Source organism: Lampris incognitus, chromosome 16, assembly GCF_029633865.1.
Source record: "Lampris incognitus isolate fLamInc1 chromosome 16, fLamInc1.hap2, whole genome shotgun sequence".
NCBI lineage: Eukaryota > Metazoa > Chordata > Actinopteri > Lampriformes > Lampridae > Lampris > Lampris incognitus.
In genome coordinates this window covers 18,891,167-18,912,276 of record NC_079226.1, presented here as the reverse complement: position 1 = coordinate 18,912,276, position 21,110 = coordinate 18,891,167, and the positions used below count along the sequence as shown (strand labels likewise).

The 21,110-nt window shown below is 43.9% G+C and overlaps 2 protein-coding genes across 7 annotated transcripts in view; one reads left to right on the top strand and one right to left on the bottom strand.

Moving 5' to 3' along the window:
* Positions 1 to 13,206, bottom strand: part of acp7 (acid phosphatase 7, tartrate resistant (putative)) — a 30,194-nt gene extending 16,988 nt beyond the window's left edge. For 3 of the 5 annotated variants that reach the window (XR_008811718.1, XM_056295764.1, XM_056295761.1), the window contains exons 1-7: positions 12,845 to 13,206; positions 12,375 to 12,423; positions 11,984 to 12,106; positions 9,505 to 9,705; positions 9,222 to 9,404; positions 8,969 to 8,994; positions 3,387 to 3,484 (exon numbers count right to left, since the gene is read on the bottom strand). Coding sequence is in view for 4 of the 5 variants with exons in the window: in XM_056295764.1 (XP_056151739.1) it covers positions 3,387 to 3,484; positions 8,969 to 8,994; positions 9,222 to 9,404; positions 9,505 to 9,705; positions 11,984 to 12,092 (617 nt within the window). In the remaining variant the exon portion in view is untranslated. Of the gene's footprint in view, positions 1 to 3,386; positions 3,485 to 8,968; positions 8,995 to 9,221; positions 9,405 to 9,504; positions 9,706 to 11,983; positions 12,119 to 12,374; positions 12,424 to 12,844 lie in introns of all 5 variants that reach the window. The other 2 variants (XM_056295762.1, XM_056295763.1) reach the window with 2 other exon arrangements.
* Positions 1 to 21,110, top strand: part of LOC130126308 (KATNB1-like protein 1) — a 55,740-nt gene that overhangs the window by 26,842 nt on the left and 7,788 nt on the right. Inside the window, exon 1 of one of the 2 annotated variants that reach the window (XM_056295766.1) lies at positions 12,663 to 12,880. The exons of the other annotated variant lie outside the window; for it this stretch is intronic. Within the exon in view, the coding sequence (XP_056151741.1) occupies positions 12,876 to 12,880 (5 nt within the window). The 5' untranslated portion in view covers positions 12,663 to 12,875. Of the gene's footprint in view, positions 1 to 12,662; positions 12,881 to 21,110 lie in introns of those variants that run through there. 2 annotated transcript variants of the gene reach the window in all.

The following is a 21,110-nucleotide window of genomic DNA, read 5'->3' as shown; positions in this document are numbered from 1 at the left end:
GTCCAGGAGCCTTTTACGGTTTAAATTTCGCCATTAAGCTGATTTTCTCTACAGATCATTAACATGGCTAGGTGATGTAAATGATTACTTTACATCTTATGTAAGAGAGCGATGGAGCGTGAATGCTGGAAGGCAGCCGGGCAGGGCTGGACAATCCAGATCCCTGGATGGATGCTGGCTCTAAAGCTCATGTGACAGGGTTAACGTAGGGTTAGCGGTAACTCGAAAATCATTCGGTCACAGGTCAGAGGTCAGTAACAGGGTCAGTGGAGGCTGCTCACAGGCAGACCTTTACTCATGCTGAATAAGACCAAAGCTAATGAGATCAGTGGACTCTGTGGATGTCAAGGTCATCATTAAACAGCCAAGACCAGCATAGCAATTTGTCACAGGTCAGTTTGTGATCAGGGATCATTCAACTCAGCCTTTGTAATAATACAAAGAGGAATCGTATTGAGCACAGCATCTTCTCTTGAAAGAGACCTAAAACAGAAATGCATTTCTAAAAAAAAAAAGAAAAAGAGAAAATCTCAGTGTCTGCTATCAAATTCTTCAGCTATAATTATAAATCATGCTAATTCTTAACTTATGTATCCTTAACTTCAATTATCATAAACTGAACATAATTCCTTCCCAACATTGACAAAATCACACCTGTTTGGATGATCTGAATTGCAGACTGAGATCGACTCAATTCTATGCAGAGTCAAAACAGAGTTGGACCGTCAAATTAGATCGGCTCCTGAAAGGGGGAAGTATAGACCTCTGGATGTCAGCTGCACAGAGCTTTGACCATGGCACTCAACCAGGGACACTGTCACATGTTCCTGGATTAATACTCCCATCTTGTGGTTAGGCAAGGAACCAGCAGACGTTGGATTACCTGATGGCCCTCAGAGACACGAGACCCAAGGGCCTCCTCTTTCCTAACAGCACACCTATTAGAGGGAACGGAGGAGAAGCTATCAAACTAACACATTAAAATAAACCAGACTGTCTAGGAATTCAAATAGAGTAATGTTATCAGGTATGCCCTTGGGGTGATGATTAGAGTACAGCAGTAAAGTCAATAGTAGTCTATAAAACACTCGTTTGCACTAAGCTCGACAGTGGAAAATCTGATTAACTCCAAATATGATTATTTTGTTTCATTGATTTCTATTATCCGAGCGTAACATAACATGTGAGTCATTCTCTGTAACCCCAAACATGCTCATTTCCATTTGTGTTCCCTTTTCCATGAACAAAAACACTGAGATACAGATCTGGTGGATGTTCCAATGTTTGGGAACGTCAAATGCAATGCGGATGAGCTGACCGCTAAACCGACCCAACAAGACTCTTCCCCCCCTTGCTAAATCTGCCCTTTCATCAACTGATGAGACTTGGGTCCACAAAATACCCCACTTAATCCAGGCAGTTAAGAGACATTTGGGGAACTAGTGTAGCCTGCAGGAAGCATATCACTAACTCTCATCTCAGGCCACCGTTGCAAATAGGAATGGTCAATTCCCATTCCCTCTGAGGAGCCAATGAGCCATACATTGTGCTTGTGGAACAAAGACGGTTTTGATTGGGGCCTGAGCATCTTATGTGGACCAGCTGTTCTCATTCTGCTGGAATGCTGACTTTTGTGGTAAGGCCGATTTCAATTGCCTTTTACCCATTAGGTTTTGAGGTTGGAAAGAGAGAGAGCAAGAAAAAAAAAGAAGGAAAAAAAAAAGAAGCAGAACCCAGCTGCTGGGAGATCTGAATTCTTACGAGTACCACAGAGCAAAACACAAATATAGAGGTATAGGGGAAGGAGAAGAGGGGCTAGACCTCTGCTTATGTAATACAGCGAGCTGGGATTTTGATATCAGGTTCTTATGTCAGGTGGCACGGCCAAGAAAAACAGACTACTGTTTGCAGCTCCTTAATTAGGGCCAGGCGGTAGTTACATGACACTAGGTAAGGGCTGTCTGAGGATACTAAAGGCATGCAAATATATCTGTGTGGGATCGGGCAGTTTTACAGGATAGCTTGCATAAAGCCCACGTTCAAGCACACACGCACACACACACCAATTATCCAACTCTAGTGGGCAAATCATTTAGGATCAGAGGCTAACCGATCCTGAAGATATAACACTTTAGAAGCCTGTGAATGCATTAAAACTTGAATTTCTCTGTGTAAATATTTGAATAGGTCAAAAATGTTGCTCTTGATACCAAGGACCGACGCTGCGAACTAACTGCAGATGATAAATATCTGACAATATCTGACCAGCAAATGGGTATATTGTTTGAATATGATGGCCAGAATGACAAAAAAAAAAGAAGTTTTTAAGCAGTGTCAGGATATCATTACACACTTTAGAGTATGTATTTTAAGCGTGCTATGCGATTGATACACACTGTGCGGAAGGGAGCCCTAAAGGCTATACTAGTTAGCTGATGCAAATAAAACGTAGCTCTGAGTGTGTGGCATTGGATCCCGTCCCACAGTGGTCCCACACTTGCATACCTCCTCGCTTTCCTGTTTCTCATCCCTGCAAACTCACAAACAATAATGACAAAATTACTCACTCAGAGAGGACACTTCAGACGCCTGCAAGTTTAGAGAGATTTTTTGCACTGATTACTCCGTCTGTGTTTCAGACAGACAGCCCACCAAAAGTGACAACAAGACAGATAGGGAGACACATAACAGACTGGGAGCAGATAATCCCCTGTCGGTTAACTGTTTGTTTTGGAGAGTGTTGACCTGTTTTGATGTTGGTGGTTCCTGACGCTGCTCCAGCCCTTAAGAGACTGAAATAGCTCCCATCTGTACCAATGCTACAGTGATTGCTTTTAGACAGACCAAAGTGTTCCCTACAGTGGAAAGACTGTGGTTGACCAGGAAGGTTGTTTTTCAGAGCTTTAACCCCCCCCCCCTTTTCACAGTTACAGCAGCTGAGTGTGGATATATCCAGTTGGGGGGAGGGGGGGTGTTCTGGCACATCTCTGCCACCGATATGAAATATAGCTTATACTGGCGTCTTTGCCCAAAACCCTTTAATAGTAGTTTTGCCACTGAGCATTCATGACCTGTACGGAATGTGACAAAAAATGTAAACGAAAAGGAAAACATGAGCTAACGGGGTGCGGAGGACAGCCAGATAGCCTCCATGTTGAGTCAGTGCCTGTGACTGCTCATAACACTGTGACTGTTAACAAACAACGTGGCACCCAATGAAACGCATCGAGACAAACACGCGATTGTCTGAACACGTCTATGAACTCCAGCTTAGTACTTAACTGAAATGTACAAGAGGAAAAAGAGCCGGAGAGAGAGAAAAGAGAGCGACGGAGGGAGAATCAGAATGGTACATAGACAGAGAGATTCAATTTAGTTGCACCTACTATGCAGATTCGTGGTTCCCTGGACAAGTCATATAAGGCACGTAGGCTGCTATGGACTGAATCTGCCTCATGAACTCATCTCCGATCCTGGCATTGTCCTGGAAAAGCATCATTTAATCATCAGGCATCACTCCATGCGAGTGGCGACTGGTGCTTTCTGACATAGGAGAAGCACAATTGTCAGTTATCTAATGGTAAAAAAAAAAAAATGCTATTCTTGCTCCATTCTGAATCTAGCTCATCCTTATGTAAATTGTGCCCTTTTGTTTTACAGCAAGTTAGCCAGCACAGGGCCGTTATCCATCCATCCATTATCCAAGCCACTTATCCCAATTTGGGTCGCAGGATGCTGGAGCCTATCCCAGCAGTCACTGGGCAGCAGGCAGGGAGACACCCTGGACAGGCCGCCAGTCCATCACACAGCCGACACATTCACACCTAGGGACAATTTAGTACGGCCGATTCACCTGACCTACATATCTTTGGACTGTGGGAGGAAACCGGTGCACCAGGAGGAAACTCATGCGGACAACATGCAAACTCCACACAGAGGACGACCCAGGATGACCCCCAAGGTTGGACAACTCTGGGGTTTAAACCCATGACCTTCTTGCTGTGAGGCGACCGCGCTAACCACTTCACCACCATGCCGCCCCAGGGCCTTTACAAAACCTAATAATAAACACTTTCGATTTAATAAATGGTGGTGAAAGAGGACTTCAAGAAAATCCGAGGTATTTTCAGTTTGGGGGGGGGGAAATGGTTAAACTTTCTTATAGAATGTCACCACGAATTTAAATAAATGTTGACCTGTTCAACAAACTACAGTTAGATATTTAACTGGTAGGGTACTGACGTAGCCTCATCAATTGGAAATAAAGGACAAAGAAAAACAAAACACCTGACAAACAAATCTGCGCTTTATTTCCTGTCTTGGAAAACCCTACATATAAATGAGCAAAATAGATTATTACATCTACCTCATGTGTCCAAAAAGGATGTATATGGTGTAATGCAGGCAAGACAAAAATACACTTATGACAGCTGACTGTCCAAAAAAATTGCGAAATATTGTTTTTCCATGCAAAAGCATTTATGATACTCTCATTGACTCCCGTGGAAGCTGGGCGTCCGAGCGAGACCCCATATGACATGTTTAAATGGCTGTTGTCCAATAAGGGTAGCACGGTGGCGCAGTGGTTAGTGCGGTCGCCTCACAGCAAGAAGGTCTTGGGTTCGAACCCCAGGGTTGTCCAACCTTGGGGGTCATCCCAGGTCATCCTCTGTGTGGGGCCTGCATGTTACCCGCATGTCTGTGTGGGTTTCCTCCGGGTGCTCCGGTTTTCTCCCAAAGATACAGTGCATCCGGAAAGTATTCACACCCCTTCACTTTCCCCACATTTTGTTATGTTACAGCCTTATTCCAAAATGGATTAAATTCCTTTTTTTTCTCATCAATCTAAATACAATACCCCATAATGACAAAGTGAAAAAGGTTTCGTAGAAATTTTTGCAAATTTATTAAAAATAAAAAACTGAAATATTGCATGTACATAAGTATTCACACCCTTTACTCAGTACTTGGTTGAGGCACCATTGGCAGCGATTACAGCCTCAAGTCTTCTTGGGTATGAAGCTACAAGCTTGGCACACCTATATTTGGGGTATTTCTCCCATTCTTCTCTGCAGATCCTCTCGAGCTCTGTAAGGTTAGATAGGAAGCGTCGCTGCACAGCTATTTTCAGGTCTTTCCAGAGATGTTCAATGGGGTTCAAGTCTGGGCTCTGGCTGGGCCACTCAAGGACATTCACAGATTTGTCCTGAAGCCACTCCTTCATTGTCTTGGCTGTGTGCTTAGGGTCGTTGTCGTGTTGAAAGGTAAACCCTCGCCCCAGTCTGAGGTCCTGAGCGCTCTGGAGCAGGTTTTCATCAAGGATCTCTCTGTACTTTGCTCCATTCATCTTTCCCTCGATCCTGACTAGTCTCCCAGTTCCTGCCGCTGAAAAACATCCCCACAGCATGATGCTGCCACCACCATGCTTCACTGTAGGGATGGTATTAGCAAGGTGATGAGAGGTGCCTGGTTTCCTCCTCCAGACGTGACGTTTGGCATTCAGGCCAAAGAGTTCAAGCTTGGTTTCATCAGACCAGAGAATCTTGTTTCTCATGGTCTGAGAGTCCTTTAGGTGCTTTCTGGCAAACTCCAAGCGGGCTGTCATGTGCCTTTTACTGAGCAGAGACTTCCGTCTGGCCACTCTACCATAAAGGCCTGATTGGTGGAGTGCTACAGAGATGGTTGTCCTTCTGGAAGGTTCTCCCATCTCCACAGAGGAACGCTGGAGTTCTGTCAGAGTGACCATCGGGTTCTTGGTCACCTCCCTGACCAAGGCCCTTCTCCCCCAATTGCTCAGTTTGGCTGGGCGGCCAGCTCTAGGAAGAGTCCTGGTGGATCCAAACTTCTTCCATTTACGAATGATAGAGACCGCTGTGCTCTTCGGGACCTTCAAAGCTGGAGACATTTTTTTTGTACCCTTCCCTAGATCTGTGCCTCGATACGATCCTGTCTCGGAGGTCCACAGACGATTCCTTTGACTTCATGGCTTGGTTTCTGCTCTGACATGCACTGTCAACAGTCGGACCTTATATAGACAGGTGTGCCTTTCCAAATCATGTCCGATCAATTGAATTTACTACAGGTGAACTCCAATCAAGATGTAGAAATATCTCAAGGATGATCAGTGGAAACAGGATGAACCTGAGCTCAATTTTGAGTGTCATAGCAAAGGGTGTAAATACATGCAATATTTCAGTTTTTCATTTTTAATAAATTTGCAAAAATTTCTACAAAACCTTTTTCACTTTGTCATTATGGGGTATTGTGTGTAGATTGATGATAAAAAAAGGAATTTAATCCATTTTGGAATAAGGCTGTAACATAACAAAATGTGGGGAAAGTGAAGGGGTGTGAATACTTTCCGGATGCACTGTATGTAGGTCAGGTGAATCGGCCGTACTAAATTGTCCCTAGGTGTGAATTTGTTGGCCCTGCGATGGACTGGCGGCCTATCCAGGGTGTCTCCCCGCCTGCCACCCAATGACTGCTGGGATAGGTTCCAGCATCCCGTGACCCTAATTAGGATAAGCGGCTTGGATGATGGATGGATGGATGGATGAATGTTGTCCAATAAACACTGATCCAATGGACTTCAATCTGCCATAGGAGCTCATTGAAGCTCGACTTCAATAGAGTTCTATGGGCTGCGCTTCCATGCTCAAATTCATGCAGACTAAACTGTCTACTGAAAACAGATTGCATCAGCATGATAGTGCAGTGAGATAGTGCAAATATTTGTGCACTTTTTAATCGGCCAATATATCGAATTGTACCTTGGGCGATGAGTAACACAGACAGAATGTTCAACATGTCACCGGTGCATTTTTTAGTCAAATTTTAGGGGAAGCCATGCTTCCTGTGCAGACTTAAAGTAATCGCCTCCGCTCCACGCTGCAGACACAACACACTCACTGAAAGCCCACCACTGTAACGCAAGCCATGAATTTAATGCTGATGGGAATGAATGTGTCACTCCTCTCCAGTTACTGACGTTCAGCCAAATTTGTTTTAAAAATCCAGTGATTCACTTTTCCAGATGGCTTCAGGAATGTCTTGTATGCATACCAAAAAAAGGAAAATACAGCAATGAAACTGAAGTGACTTTTTCTCAGATATCTTAATGGTGACTACAGAGCTTTTGAAAACACTGCGGTCCATGGCTCTCTCATTGGCATCAGCTACCACTGCCATTAATGACCTTTCAGACAAAATTCATGTTTCTGTTTTTCTATTTATAATATCAGTGAAACCACAGGGTAGACTGAGACATTCCAGCTGAAAACACAGCAAGAACAGTAGTGATTAATTTTTTTCAATCGCCTGCCCAGTACACATTTTTCACTATATTTGAAATAAAGAGTGAATGGTTAAAGAACACTGTCATTTCAAATCACATTTCAGGGAAAACGACACCGGCTAATTTATCATCCGAGAGAACAGGCTACAGAGTGTCCTTACAATATCAAAGATGTCAGCAATTATGTTTTTAAAGGAGAAGATGTATTATTGGGCTCCATATCCCTGTTTTTATACTTGGGTGACATAACCTTAATTCTAGTCTTTCACCGCAGGCTTAGGACATTTCACAGCGAGGCTAATCTTAAAATCCAAGTCTTAACCACAGCTGAAGGTCTTTATATGTGCTGATTGTAAATAATACAGGATCTTGGGAAGAGGACTGCAGTGAGGTAGTGTGGTAATCTCAAAAAAGAGCCTTAAAAGCTCTAAAGGACCTGTCCACCTAGCTAACAACCCTTTTCATTTCCTGCCCTCTCACAAAAGACTTGCAAGTATTAAGATCAGAACATCCAGATTCCAGAATAGCACGTATCCTTAAGCTGTCCGCCTCCTTAGCACTGCAGGCCACTCGGTAGGTTTAAATAAATGTGCAATAAGGCAGAAGTTTTTATTATGCTCTTATGCACTTGAAGCACTTTATCTAGTGGGTCGTTAGATGTTGCTGCCAATTCCCCTACAGGTGCTAGTATCCATGATGTTCTTATGTGTTGGAGTCTATTTTAGTCAACCCATTTGTTTTATGCTTTCATGATGATTTTATTTTCCATCTTGGATTAATGTATTATATGCTTTACAAGTGAGTGGCTCTATGAGTTTGTCTGTGTTTAAGTGAGCTCACTAAGACAAATTCCAATTAATTCTGTTGATATGGCAATAAAGTATCGAATCTTGATTCTTGTCTGTCATTGTCGAATCAGGGAAATACGTCAATGGCTTTTGAGGTAAAGTACTTGATGAAAGAATTTGCCTTTAATACCCTCTAGCATTCAGTAGTCAGTCTTGGCTGTCTTAACCGGGCAATCATTTGACTAAAGTCTAGTGTGTTGATGTAGTGTTCTGTGCCTGTCACGTCTCACTCTCAACCTTCACTGCTGGCTAGCAGAAATGCGAACAAGAGAGCTGAGCACATAAGTCTCCCCCTGCCAGTACATAGCCTCTCCAACAGCAAGCTGTATGTAGTGCCTCCTCGTGGCGACACATGGTAACTGGGTACACCTCGGACCCTGGCTGAACTACAAGGGACTCAGAGGAGGTCTGGCCCCTAGACATGTGGTATGTATGTGGATATTCCCTGATGCCCACGAACCAGCCCCCAGTTATGGGTTAAATAGTGCCACTGCCTAGTGGATACCTCGGGTGAGGAATAGGCTACGGGAGTAAACCCCTACAGAAAACTGTCTACAGTGCTGTTGATTTTTGTGTTTCTTGCCCTTTTGTATCGATCTAAGTGAGAGAGTACTGCTGGCGTCGTGTGTGGTTGCCGCTTCTTCCTCTCATAGCCCCCCCTTCCCATCCACACCTATATGTCTGTGTTATGTTTATCTGTTGTCTTGTTTCACCCCCTTTATTGTAAAGTGACTTTGAGTGTTAGAAAAGTGTTATATAAAATTGATTTATTATTATTATTAAAGTTCATAAAATTGTTACATAAATGAAAGAAAAAAAATACCTCATGCATATCATAGGCGAAGTCCCCTGCAAAACACAAAACCATATTGATTGGAATATTAGTGTGCAATTTTTGTATGTATAAATATCACAAATTCATTATCATTATATCCCTGTAGAGCAAGAAACTTCCCCTGCTGCCATCAGCTAGTCCATGCATTCATCTCTCCTGGAGATTTACTTTTCTCATTATTTGTTAAATGTCTATACAGTACAATGGATGGTGGAGTATTTCTTTCAGTGTGGCCACTTACCTATGTGTAGGATGACATCATACATGCCAAGCTGAGTCTCTTTTTGCAGTCGAGCAAGTGATTGAGGGTTCTCATTGCCCAAGTCCCCATAGAGAGCAAACCTGGGACTGAAAGTAGTGCTATCATTCAGAGCAGTGAAGGAGAACATGTCACTCCAGCCAGCATCACTGCCACAATGGTACACTAAAATTCACATAGGCAAAGAAATACATTGTTCCGGTTCATTTGGCGACCATTCAAAACAACCCCAAAGAAAGAGTCAAAGTATTCATGTCCAACCCACCATAAGCAGAGGCAGGTTTGAGGCCTGTGAGTATGACTCTGTGAATGAACATCTTCCTCTTCTCTTCTCCCGAATCCACAAACAGAGTACCATTGCCTTTAGCAGTCATATCAAAGAGCCGGCCTCCCCACAAGCTGTACTCTACTGTACTCTCTGTTTTATTAAAAGTGGTCCAGGTGACCTCCATTGAGCCTGAAACTCCTGGGAAGAAAATGGACAATTATACAGAGTTCAGTGCAGACCACACTGTGAGTAATGGACAGAACTTTGGATGATAAAAATAGACATAACTATCGGATTTACAAACTGGTGAATACATTAGCCAAAAGACATCTGTAGAAAAGCTGATGTTCCTTAATTGCAGCAAGTTACACTACATGGCCAAAAATATGTGGACACCGGAAAGTCACATCCATATGTTCTTGTTGAACATCTCATTCCTGGACTGGTGGCCTGTCCAGGGTGTCTCACCGCCTGCTGCACAATGACTGCTGGGATAAGCTCCAGCATCCCTGTGACCCTGAGTAGGACAAGCGGTTTGGATAATGGATGGATGGATGAACATCTCATTCCAAAACCAAGGGCATCAATATAGAGTTGGTTCCCCCTTTGCTGCCAAAACAGCCTCCACGCTTCTGGGAAGGGTTTCCACTAGATTTTGGAACATGGCTGCAGGGATTCACTCCCATTCAGCCACAAGAGCATTGGCGAGGTCGGGCACTGATGTTGGGGAGAAGGCCTGGCTCACAGTCAGTGTTCCAATTAATCCCAAAGGTGTTAGATGGGGTAGAGGTCAGGGCTCTGTGCAGGCCAGTCAAGTTCTTCCACACCAAACTCGGCAAACCATGTCTTCATGGATCTCGCTTTGTGTATGGGGGAATTGTCATGCTGAAACAGGAAAGAGAAAGGGTCTTCCCCAAACTGTTGCTACAAAGTTGGAAGCACACAATTCTGAAGAATGTCATTGTATGCCGTAGCATTAAGATTTCCCTTCACTGGAACTAAGAGGTCGAGCCCAAACCATGAAAAACAGCCCCACACCATTATTTATCCTCCACCAAACATTACAGTTGGCATGATGTATTCAGGCAGGTAGCGTTCTTCTGGCATCCGCCAAACCCAGATTCATCCGTTAGACTGCCAGACAGTGAAGTGTGATTTATCACTCCAGAGAACGCAGTTCCACCGCTATAGAGTCGAATGGCGGTGTGCTTTACACCACTCCAGCCGACGCTTGGCATTGCGCATGGTGAGGTTAGGTTTGTGTGCGGCTGCTCGGCCATGGAAACCCATTTCATGAAGCTCCCAACGAACAGTTCTTGTGCTGATGTTGCTTCCAGAGGCAGTTTGGAACTCGGTAGCGAGTGTTGAACCGAGAACAGATGATTTTCACGTGCTACGCGTTTCAGCACTTTGCGGTCCAATTCTGTGATCTGCTGAGCTGTTGTCTGTGAGACATTTCCACTTCACAATAACAGACTTACAGTTGACCGGGGCAGATGTAGCAGGGCAGAAATTTGACCAACTGACTTAGAAAGGTGACACTGTACAACAGTGACACGTTGAAAGTCACTGAGCTGTTCCGTATGACCCATCCTCCTGCCAATGTTAGTCTATAGAAACTGCATGGCTGTATGCTTGATTTTATGCACCTACCAGCAATGGATGTGACTGAAATAGACAAATCCACACATTAGAAGGGGTGTCCACATACTTTATGCTATATAATATATGACCATCTGAGAGATGAGTTAAGTTGACTATTGGCCAGGTGCCTATTTTCTCCAGACAGATGTCCTTGTGTAATTTCCCCATGTGTCACATTTATGAGGAAGGAATGAGAATCCATTTAGTCTACTTATGAGTATGGCCTTAAGCGATGTCACAGACTTTCAGGCCTCCCTGAGAAATGTTGACTGACATAAAAGCATTTAGCTATTACAATGTCTTACCCTCTATTCTTAACTTGTTAGTTTTTGTTTTCTTCCTGTTATAACATGCTTTATTTTATGTTGCCAATATGATGTTTGTGTCAGTTGTTAAAGGACTGTAATTTTTTCAACAGACAATTTAGACAATTATTATTTTCGTTATGTGAATCACTTCCCTTGTGTAAACAGTAGTCAGGATCAGTCTAAATGAATGTCACAGTGCATTGATTCAAACCCGCAAACATGTTGGGAATTCCAGTTCATTTTCCGATGAAGATCTGTTTGTATTGTGTTAGTTACAATACTTTAGTTTACACTTGATAATGAGCTGCAATATACATGATGCTATCAGTTTCAACTAGCAAAATAAACAAGCAAATAAAACTCAATAGATTTTCTGACAAATACTAGTCAATTTCTTATAAATATTTGCAAAACTGCATTCCATATGACCCAGTTCCTATGGTCATGTTGAAAGAGTTTGCTTGAATGAAAAAACCAATGTCTAATGAAAACAGATAAAAAAAAAGAAAGAAAAAGAAATCTACCTGTATAGGACAGGTGCACCTGTTCCGGTTGGGTCCAAACTGGAGGAACACCCAGCACTAACATAGGTGTTAGAGTGACCATGGCATAGGCAGCATAAAGTGGTGGCATCTTCACACTGGTCCCTGGGAACACAGCTGTAGTTGGTTAAAGTATCCACACACACACACACACACACACACACACACACACACACACACACACACACACACACACACAGAAGAAATATCACAGACGAAAATACTTCCAATTTCTGTCACATGCTTTAAAAGGCACTTCCATGAAATACCACATAACACACAGGCCCCCCAATAAAATGGACTAATTGACTCTGCAACTTATACTAAGTTCTTCCAACAAGCTGTCTAATTAAAGTGGCAAGTTAGCACTCACCTTGGCACACAGCACGTCTGTGTATGCTGTTAACCCCTAATGAGGAACTCTTAATCAGTTGAACGGCGGAGAGAGAGAAAAAACGGGGCAGTCAGTTGACAGGAAACTGATGATGTGTCAACAAAAGCAGTTGATGCTGCTCGTTATTGCTTTATGATTGAGCTCTACGAATTAAGCAAGTGTCATCATGTACAACATGAATCCACAGGCCACAACTTGCCTCCTAGCATTTAGAGAAACAGCTGACAGATAAGCTGCATTGATCTGGACAATGCGGCCACTGTTCAGGCCACTGTTTAGGGGAGCTGTTTGGATTTAAAATTGTGCAGCAACAGAATTTGAATAGTCGCTAGAGGGTGCACACCCCACCTACTCTTCATGCATGAATAGTCTGGCCTGATTATAAACCGAAATGGGCTTTTGAGTCAGTTTGTAACCGTCCCAAGCAACCGAAAGGGAGAAAAACGAACCTTTCAATTCCGAACAGGACACGACTGAGAAATGAGGTGGGAGCACACAACCTAATCAGACAACATGGTGAATTCCTCCGTGCTGTCTGTAACGTCTCGCTGACGCGATCAGGCCTTTGAGAACAGGCGGGTTCCGACTGCATTTATTTTGTGACAGAAGATTTTCTCTTATCGCCTGTTAGCTGCTGTTATGCTAATGTAAGACGTTACAACGCTCTTTTTATTACCGCTGAATATCCGTGTCGACGCGATAGAAAAAAGCGTGAGGATCTTCCTAAATCAAGTAAACCCTTTAACGAAGACCAATGTCGAGTAAAGCTAATTAATTAAATTACTCACTACAAAACAAAGCCGCCCGTATCGAAAATAGTTCCCGATTACGTCATTGCACAGGCCAACGACGTGCAACGGGATTGTGGGTAGTTGAGTTTTTTTTACCTCGCCTCACTCAAACCAATCACACGTCATATAGAGTAAATACATAGATAAAGTCTATTTAGACTTTATTTTTCGTACATCAAAATACAGTGCAATATGCTTTACATTAGATGAAAGTGCACAGTGTAAGGGCATCGTACTGCTAACGCAATATTATTTTACTAGGATGGCGAAGGACTGAACTAATTGACTCACATTAGACATTCTCTACAGCCTTTCCCTAATCTTAGCCAAGTTATGCCTAACCCTAAACTAACCAATAACCACCCAAAATTAGAAACAATACAATTCGCCACCCTAGGAACACATTTTGCGCACTGTACCATAATTCATACCATAACATAACATAATTCACAGCCAGGACAGTTGTGTTGTCTTTTGCTAACGAAGTGTTGTTCCGCGACGTGTGTGTGCTGTTTTTCCTGACGCGTGGATTATAAATCACCCCTCTCCGCTTCCCGTGTCGACCCTTCACACTGGTGACCCCGACGACTCTTTGGACGATTCCGGGGTTAATTATTGCATTTGTGAGAGTGGCAACCAACGCTCTTTAAAGGGGGGAGGGGGTGTCATGTTTATGGTTTATTATGCATGTGATGCTTCTTGTGTTGTAATTTGATGGTTTTATTCTATTCGTCGAGGGGCGCTCTTGGTTCATTTTGTTGTAAGTGGCTGTGGGTGGAAAGAAAGGGGCTGAAAACCCCGGAAATTTAGCATCGTTTTAGATAGTTTATGATTGCCAAGCATGGAAGCTGAATAAGTTAATAAAGGAATTTAAACATTACATTGCTGCCTTGGAATTAGATTTAATAACTTTACGGGGGGAGGGGGTCTTTTTGTGTTTTTGATGTTCTTATATAGTACCATTCTGTGGCTTTACGGTAGTGTTCCCTGTGTATTCAAATCTGAAAATTCAAAATTTGGTCGAAGAAGGTATGTTTTATTTTTTTGCATCAAAATGCTATTTTCCCAAGCCTTTCTAAAAATGTTTCCCATGTGACCTGATGTAGGTTTCTGCACTTTCTTTTAAGACTTTCGTAACTCCCCATCCTTACATTTTCAGCGGTGTGTGCGTGTGTGTGTGTATGTTTGTGTGTGTGTGTGTTTGTGTGTCGGGGGGGGGGGGGTGAGGGAGGCGAGGGTCGGGCTCTATACACGGCGCAGGGTCAGACCAGCGCTAACCCGTGTCACTGCTTTTTGCTAACGGCTGTGTGGGTGTTTCCATTTGAACAACCCAGAAAAGAAGGCAGATGGCGTCGCCCTTGATTTGGCCAAGTGGAGGCTCGGTTTGCGATTAGGAAGATCACCGAGGATGACACGAATGTCGTCGCGGCCCTGGCGAGCTCCACCAGTCAGGGTGGCGAGTCTCCTGCAGAATCCTCCGGCAGAGAACAAGTATGACAGTCTTAAAGAACTTTTGCTGGACATTTTTTAATGTATCGCTTCCTGAAGTGCCCGCCATTTGTTCTCACTGAGTACATGGGGGACGCGAAGCCGTCGGATTTGATGGACCACATGCTTACTCTCCTGGGCGACCACCACCCGTTCCCAGAGAAATATTGTTCCTGCAGCAGGTCTGCTCTAGCTGGTGTAACCGAGCATATTTGCGCCCGCTGCGGGATTCGATCCACAGTTGTACTGCACCACGGGGCGACATCGCTAGCGACTAAAGGCAAACCTACCCCCTGGCGATCAGTCAGTGGGTCTTTTTGTAGATTACACTGGTTCATGCATCAGGGACTGCGTGAGTTGGTTAGGGAGGCGGATAAAATGTTCTGTCACGTAGCAGTGCAGGGCAGCGCTGCCCCGATGCGCCGCTGACTCATCACCACCAGAGAGCGCTGTCGACCCCGCGGCGCAGCAGAAGAAGTATGGCCTCTGTTTCTACCGTGCTTGTTTTGAGGCTAAGGCTACAAAGTGCCAGCCACCCTGCCGCTTCAAGGAAATTGAGAGGCCGGCGCTCGTAGCTGCTATGGGCAGTGGCTGTGCGGGCAGCTTGCTGTCTGTCACCAATACAGCCTCTGGACGCCGTTTCCTCTGTGACACAGGGGCACAGGTGAGCGTTTTACCTGCGACGGACTTGGACATTCAATAGGGGAAGCCGCCCTGCACTGGAGACTGCCCATGGTAGCTCCAACCAGACTTTTGGGGAGCGCAGTGCAGTGTTGGGCTTCGGTGGACAGCTATTCAACTGGAACTTTGTGGTAGCGAGGATGTCCAGGCCCCTGCTGGGCGCTGACTTCCCGTGCGCCAATAGCCTTTTGGTGGGTGTTAAAAATCGACGCAGCTTGAACGCCGAGGCTTTCAGTTCACTGCCGTGCTTGCTCAGCAGCTCTAGCTCATCAAGGCTGTCTGTCCATCGTGTGACAGAGTTAAACATGTACTTTAGAGGTTCTTATTTCCAAATAGTATTTGTGAATTTGTCTTATTGAGTAATTTTATTTACCGTTATTTTTAACGATTCCTGTGGGAATTACCATACTAGTCCATGGGCCAGACGATATTTCGGTACACTCAAGGTGGCAAAACTTACTTATAATTTTTGAAAGGATCCATATCTGTAGATGATATTTTGGTATGATAACCATTCCTGAGTGGCAGCTGTATCACAGTTATCAGCTCATGAAGTTAACCACCCGCTAAACTAAATTGCATTTGAGACACTGGTGCATATCCTGGTTTAGCCTCATGGTCAGGACATTTTTCAATGTTCTATAATATTGTCTTTGGTATCATTTTAAAGGGGACCTTCTTAGCTTTCATTCAAGCCCTGTTGTGGATATTTCTCACAAATATAGAGGTCACTTGAGCTCTTCAACCCGTCAATAACACACATCTTTCTGCAATGTTCGCCTAAACTATATACTTTCTTTTAGCCCTGTGGCATCTAGGATTATCAGGGACACAAAACACAAAAACTGGAATACTCACGGGACTGTAAAGATTCAGGAAATGTATAATATACCCATACTATTTCATTGTGTGAGGTGATTGTGAGCCTTAAATGAGAACTAGACCAAAGCCAGTTAGGTCACAAACTGGTCTCTATACATTTGTTTAAATGCACAATCAAAATACATGATAAAAAGGAATACCATAGTGAGTTAATGAACTATTTTAATATTTTAAACAACATTGACATTTACATATACTTAGTCAATGATACATGTAATCCCATATCATTAGTGGGTATATGTAATGGTAATGGGTAGGGTAATGGGTATATGTGAATATGGTTACATTATTGTTATCAAGCTCTGGGTAACCAAGTCCAGAATCAACATCCTGTGCATCAATAGACTACTACCACAGTAATACCATCAGACTCATCACACTGTCATTCATCAAACTGCTCGTTTCTCTCATCATCTGACTCCCCAAGTTCAAAGTCCAGTTCTGGACCATCCTGCTGTTTGTGGTTACTGCAGGTCTGTAACCTGCACATGTCTGTGCATGGAAGTCCATTTGACAGGCATATGCAGCTTGGCATTTTGCATGAATGCACACACTTGCATGTTAGCATTTCCAAGACCACATCTGGTGCAGGTGGGGAGCGCATCCAGTAAATGGCCAGCTTGCCTTCATCGTCTGTCCATCCATACTCAGTAGGGCTTGGCACCACAGGGTTAGCCTGCAGACAGCACTTCCATATTGCTGCCTGATAGTTGGCTCGTTGAACATGCATAAAGAGACAGTCTCTACATGGTGGAAGCTGGCTCGACTCAACCTCTCCCCTTTTGGTGCAGAAGAGCTGGTAACGCAGTTTGTTCACCTCAGCAGTGCTGCTATTAGCAACATACATCCGACAGGTGAACTGCTCAATTTGCTGGAACAGCTCATCACTCACATTCCATGTCTGTCCCTGTTGACTAAAAGTCTCTTGGCAGGAAGTGTGCTTTCTCACTATCTTCAGGGCATTCAGCTTCCCTCGACCAGTAGTAGTAGTAGGGGAGGTAGCGTGCATAATTCATCCTGTCATAAGCAAAGCACCATGGGATCATTGCTCGAATGCTAGCCAAGTGTAGCATCCAGTCTCCCTCTCTGGATGCTCGGATGAGCCCCAACAATATTTCAACCATGTCCAAATAGGACATCCAGAAGTTCGAGAGGCTGCCGTTTCCACCTCTAAGGAACTCACGGTAGACTTCAAATAGATCCATGATGCGTGTACAAGAGCTGTTCTCGAGGACCTCCTTCAAAGCATGTTGTGAGACTTCTTTCCCAAGGCTGTCAATGGTCTTCAGTGTCTCATTCAGGTGAACCATGTCATTCCTGTGAGTTTCTTCCAACCAGGACAGGAAACCATTCAAGGTCAGTCGCATGAGAGCCTCATACAGGAGCTTGTGTAGTCGCACTGCCCTGTTGTACTTGCAGCCATCCATAACACCAGCAGTTGAGCCTTCTGCAATCATGCCAGACTCAATGCAGAGGTCTTTGAGTCCAGCATCTTGGAAACGCTTTCCTATTATTGCCAGCAGTGTGCAGATGGTGTGGAATACCCCAAGCCTAACGATGATATCATGGAACTTGTCATGGTGTTTCCATGTGATCTCGACAGCCTTCGCATACAGGGCTTGGTCAAAGACACAGACAATCTTCCTCAGACCTAAGCACTGCATGATGCTCAGTGACTGGTTAAGCACCTCGTTGACGGTAGACATTTGTGTCGCTGGAGCATTGATGGTAGGCAGATAGCCTATATTGTCGGGGATGACCGTCATCTCTCCTCGAGTCAGGATGTTGAAGCCTGTCCAGCTGCTGACTGACTGTTCTTCTTGTTGTGACATGCGTGCTAGGACCCAAAGAAGGTTTTTCTCTCTGGCAAGCTTAGTATTGGCTGCAGTATCGGCATCTGACTTTTTGCTTTGTGGTGGCCCTACCCGTTGTCCAGCATTGTAAGTTGGTAACATTGGTGGGGGTCCATCAATGCTTCTCTTCTTTGTTTTGGGAACAGTGGGCATGGGTTGGACAGGAAGTGGGTTGACTGGCTTTGCTTGCACAGCAATCCCATTGACTCTGTGAGATGTTCCCTCACCACTGACAGTTTCTTCAAGACGGTCGATATTGTCCCAGGCTAAAGTTGTGAATATGCCAGGATGGATGTTAGCTGGAAGGGCAAGGCCACTCCCTGATGATGAGAGTTTCTGGAGACACAGGGCAGTGTTGATCTCTTCCATCTGTGAATAGGACACACTGTGACCAAGTCGGTTGAGGATGTTTATCAACTCTACATTTCCTGTCAACGATTTGACACTGAATGGCAGAACAATGTGCTTGGAAGGCTTGGTATTTCCACATGTCACTGCATATACTATGTCATGGCCAAATGACTGCAGAAGGCACTGCACTCTCTGGGATGCATGATCAGGATCATTTGAGCCTGTGAGTAGAGAGTACAGGAAGATAATGAGCGACTCTGGAATGGTAGGACATTCTGCTTCTGGTTTGACTTCAGGCGGCCAGGTTTGAGGAACATCTTGACTTTTAATGTCTGCTCTCAATTTGATGGCTGCTTTGGCTATAACATCTTGTGCACTGACACTTTTCAGGGTCTGCAGCTCCCTTTTGAGAGACTGATTTTCTTTGGCAAGTTCCCTCATGGACAAGTTATCGGGATAGAGGAGGAATTTTCCTTTCTCATCAGGGAATATCTGCAAGGCTCCAGCAAACTCACTCTCCAGGTTTCGCCTTATGTGCTTCTTGGTTGATTCCTTGACTTGGGCAATGCCTTGGGAGTTCATTGAAGCTACCAGTCTAGAAGAGAGATCAGTCATTGTCATCACTTGAGGATTGCCAAAAAGCTCCATCCTGATGAAGAGGAACAGCTCATTGTATGCCTTATTCACAGCAGCTTCATACTGGGCTGCAGCATCATCATCTTCATTGCTGGCAACCTCTCCTTTGGAAACCTCTTCTTTGGTGTAAAGTCTATAGCATGACCTGTGGTAGTGCCCTTCAGCTGCTACAAGGTCTCTACTCACAATGGCAAGGATTCTGCTGTCCCTTTTCTTTGTGGCTGCACTCCTGATCTTTGCATCAGCTCGCAGTTCTCGACACTGCACCAGTACTTCTCTCGTATTCTGTCTCTTGGAATATTTGCTGTTTTTCTGACAAAATATGCACTCTGCATCATAAGTCCTAGATGTACTTGGAGCATGTCGAGCTACTCTCTTAGATTGTTTCTCTTCAGCAGAGACACAACTTTTCTTTTCTTTTGCAAGGAGGCCATCAAGAATTTGCTTCATAGTGAAGATACTGCGACACTTTCTGTGGTAGTAGATTGCTGGAATCTATCCCTCAGGAATGTCTTTTGCCAGTTTCAAAACTGGTGCATGATTTCGTATCTGAGCTGCCCTGAGCAGAGTTCTCCATGAGTCGACACTTTGTAGTGAAACCAGCTTATCTGTATCATCAGAACAGTGGATAATGCACTCCACCCATGGGCGCTTTGGTATTGGGTAAAAACTTGCTTGTTCACCAGTGGCCATATTCAGTCAGTTTTCACCTGCCACATACAAACAAATACATGTAACTTAGGTGTATGAACACTACTAAAACAAAGTTTACTTTGCTTCACCAGCGTCATATTACCATTATTTATCTTACATAGCCACAAATAGATACATTACCTAGTTGCTATGCAACAGCTGTATTTTGTCCACATGAGGCCGCTAAAATCAACACAAGATGAAAGTTCCTCGTAGCCACTTTAACTAATCATATTAACATATACATTAAAAGAACATGCTAACATTATGGGAAATTAGCTTACAATCTTCTCCAGAGTGAGACAAGAAGATAGATACCAGTTTCCTCTATATGTGTTTAGTAGAAAGCTATCTGGCTGCACGTTAGCCTAGCTTAGCACAATGAATGGAAGTACACAGTACTGGTTATCCTTGGTTGTTGACCAACTAAGAACTGTCCCAGAGTTTAAGCTAGGCTAATCAGTACCAGGGGTGTTGACATGCTATATTTGTAAAAATCTGGGCAAATACACAATCGTGAGAGGCACAGAAACAGGTTTCCTGAAAGAAAAATGAAATAGCTGCTCATTTGGAAAGGTTATCATGTATTATTTTACTTCTGTTAGTGTACCAAATAAAATGGCACCAGTGAAGTTGTGTCACCTTGGGTGATATCGATATCTGGTCTGACCCATGGACTAACTGGCTTTGGTCTAGTTAGTTTCTTAGTAATAATGCCCTTCTAATTTAAGGTTCACAATCACCTCACACAATGAAATAGTATGGGTATATTATACATTTCCTGAATCTTTACAGTCCCGTGAGTATTCCAGTTTTTGTGTTTTGTGTCCCTGATATTCCTAGATGCCACAGGGCTAAAAGAAAGTATATAGTTTAGGCGAACATTGCAGAAAGATGTGTGTTATTGACGGGTTGAAGAGCTCAAGTGACCTCTATATTTGTGAGAAATATCCACAACAGGGCTTGAATGAAAGCTAAGAAGGTCCCCTTTAAAATGATACCAAAGACAATATTATAGAACATTGAAAAATGTCCTGACCATGAGGCTAAACCAGGATATGCACCAGCGTCTAAAATGCAATTTACTTTAGGGGGTGGTTAACTTCATGAGCTGATAACTGTGATACAGCTGCCACTCAGGAATGGTTATCATACCAAAATATCATCTACAGATATGGATCCTTTCAAAAATTATAAGTAAGTTTTGCCACCTTGAGTGTACCGAAATAGGAAATTTTGGGCTCTGGCCCATGGACTATACCGCACATCGCCTGTTTGTACCTCCTGAGTTTCCGTATCCCCTGTCCTCACAGTGCCGTTTTGCACAAGTTGTGTGGAAA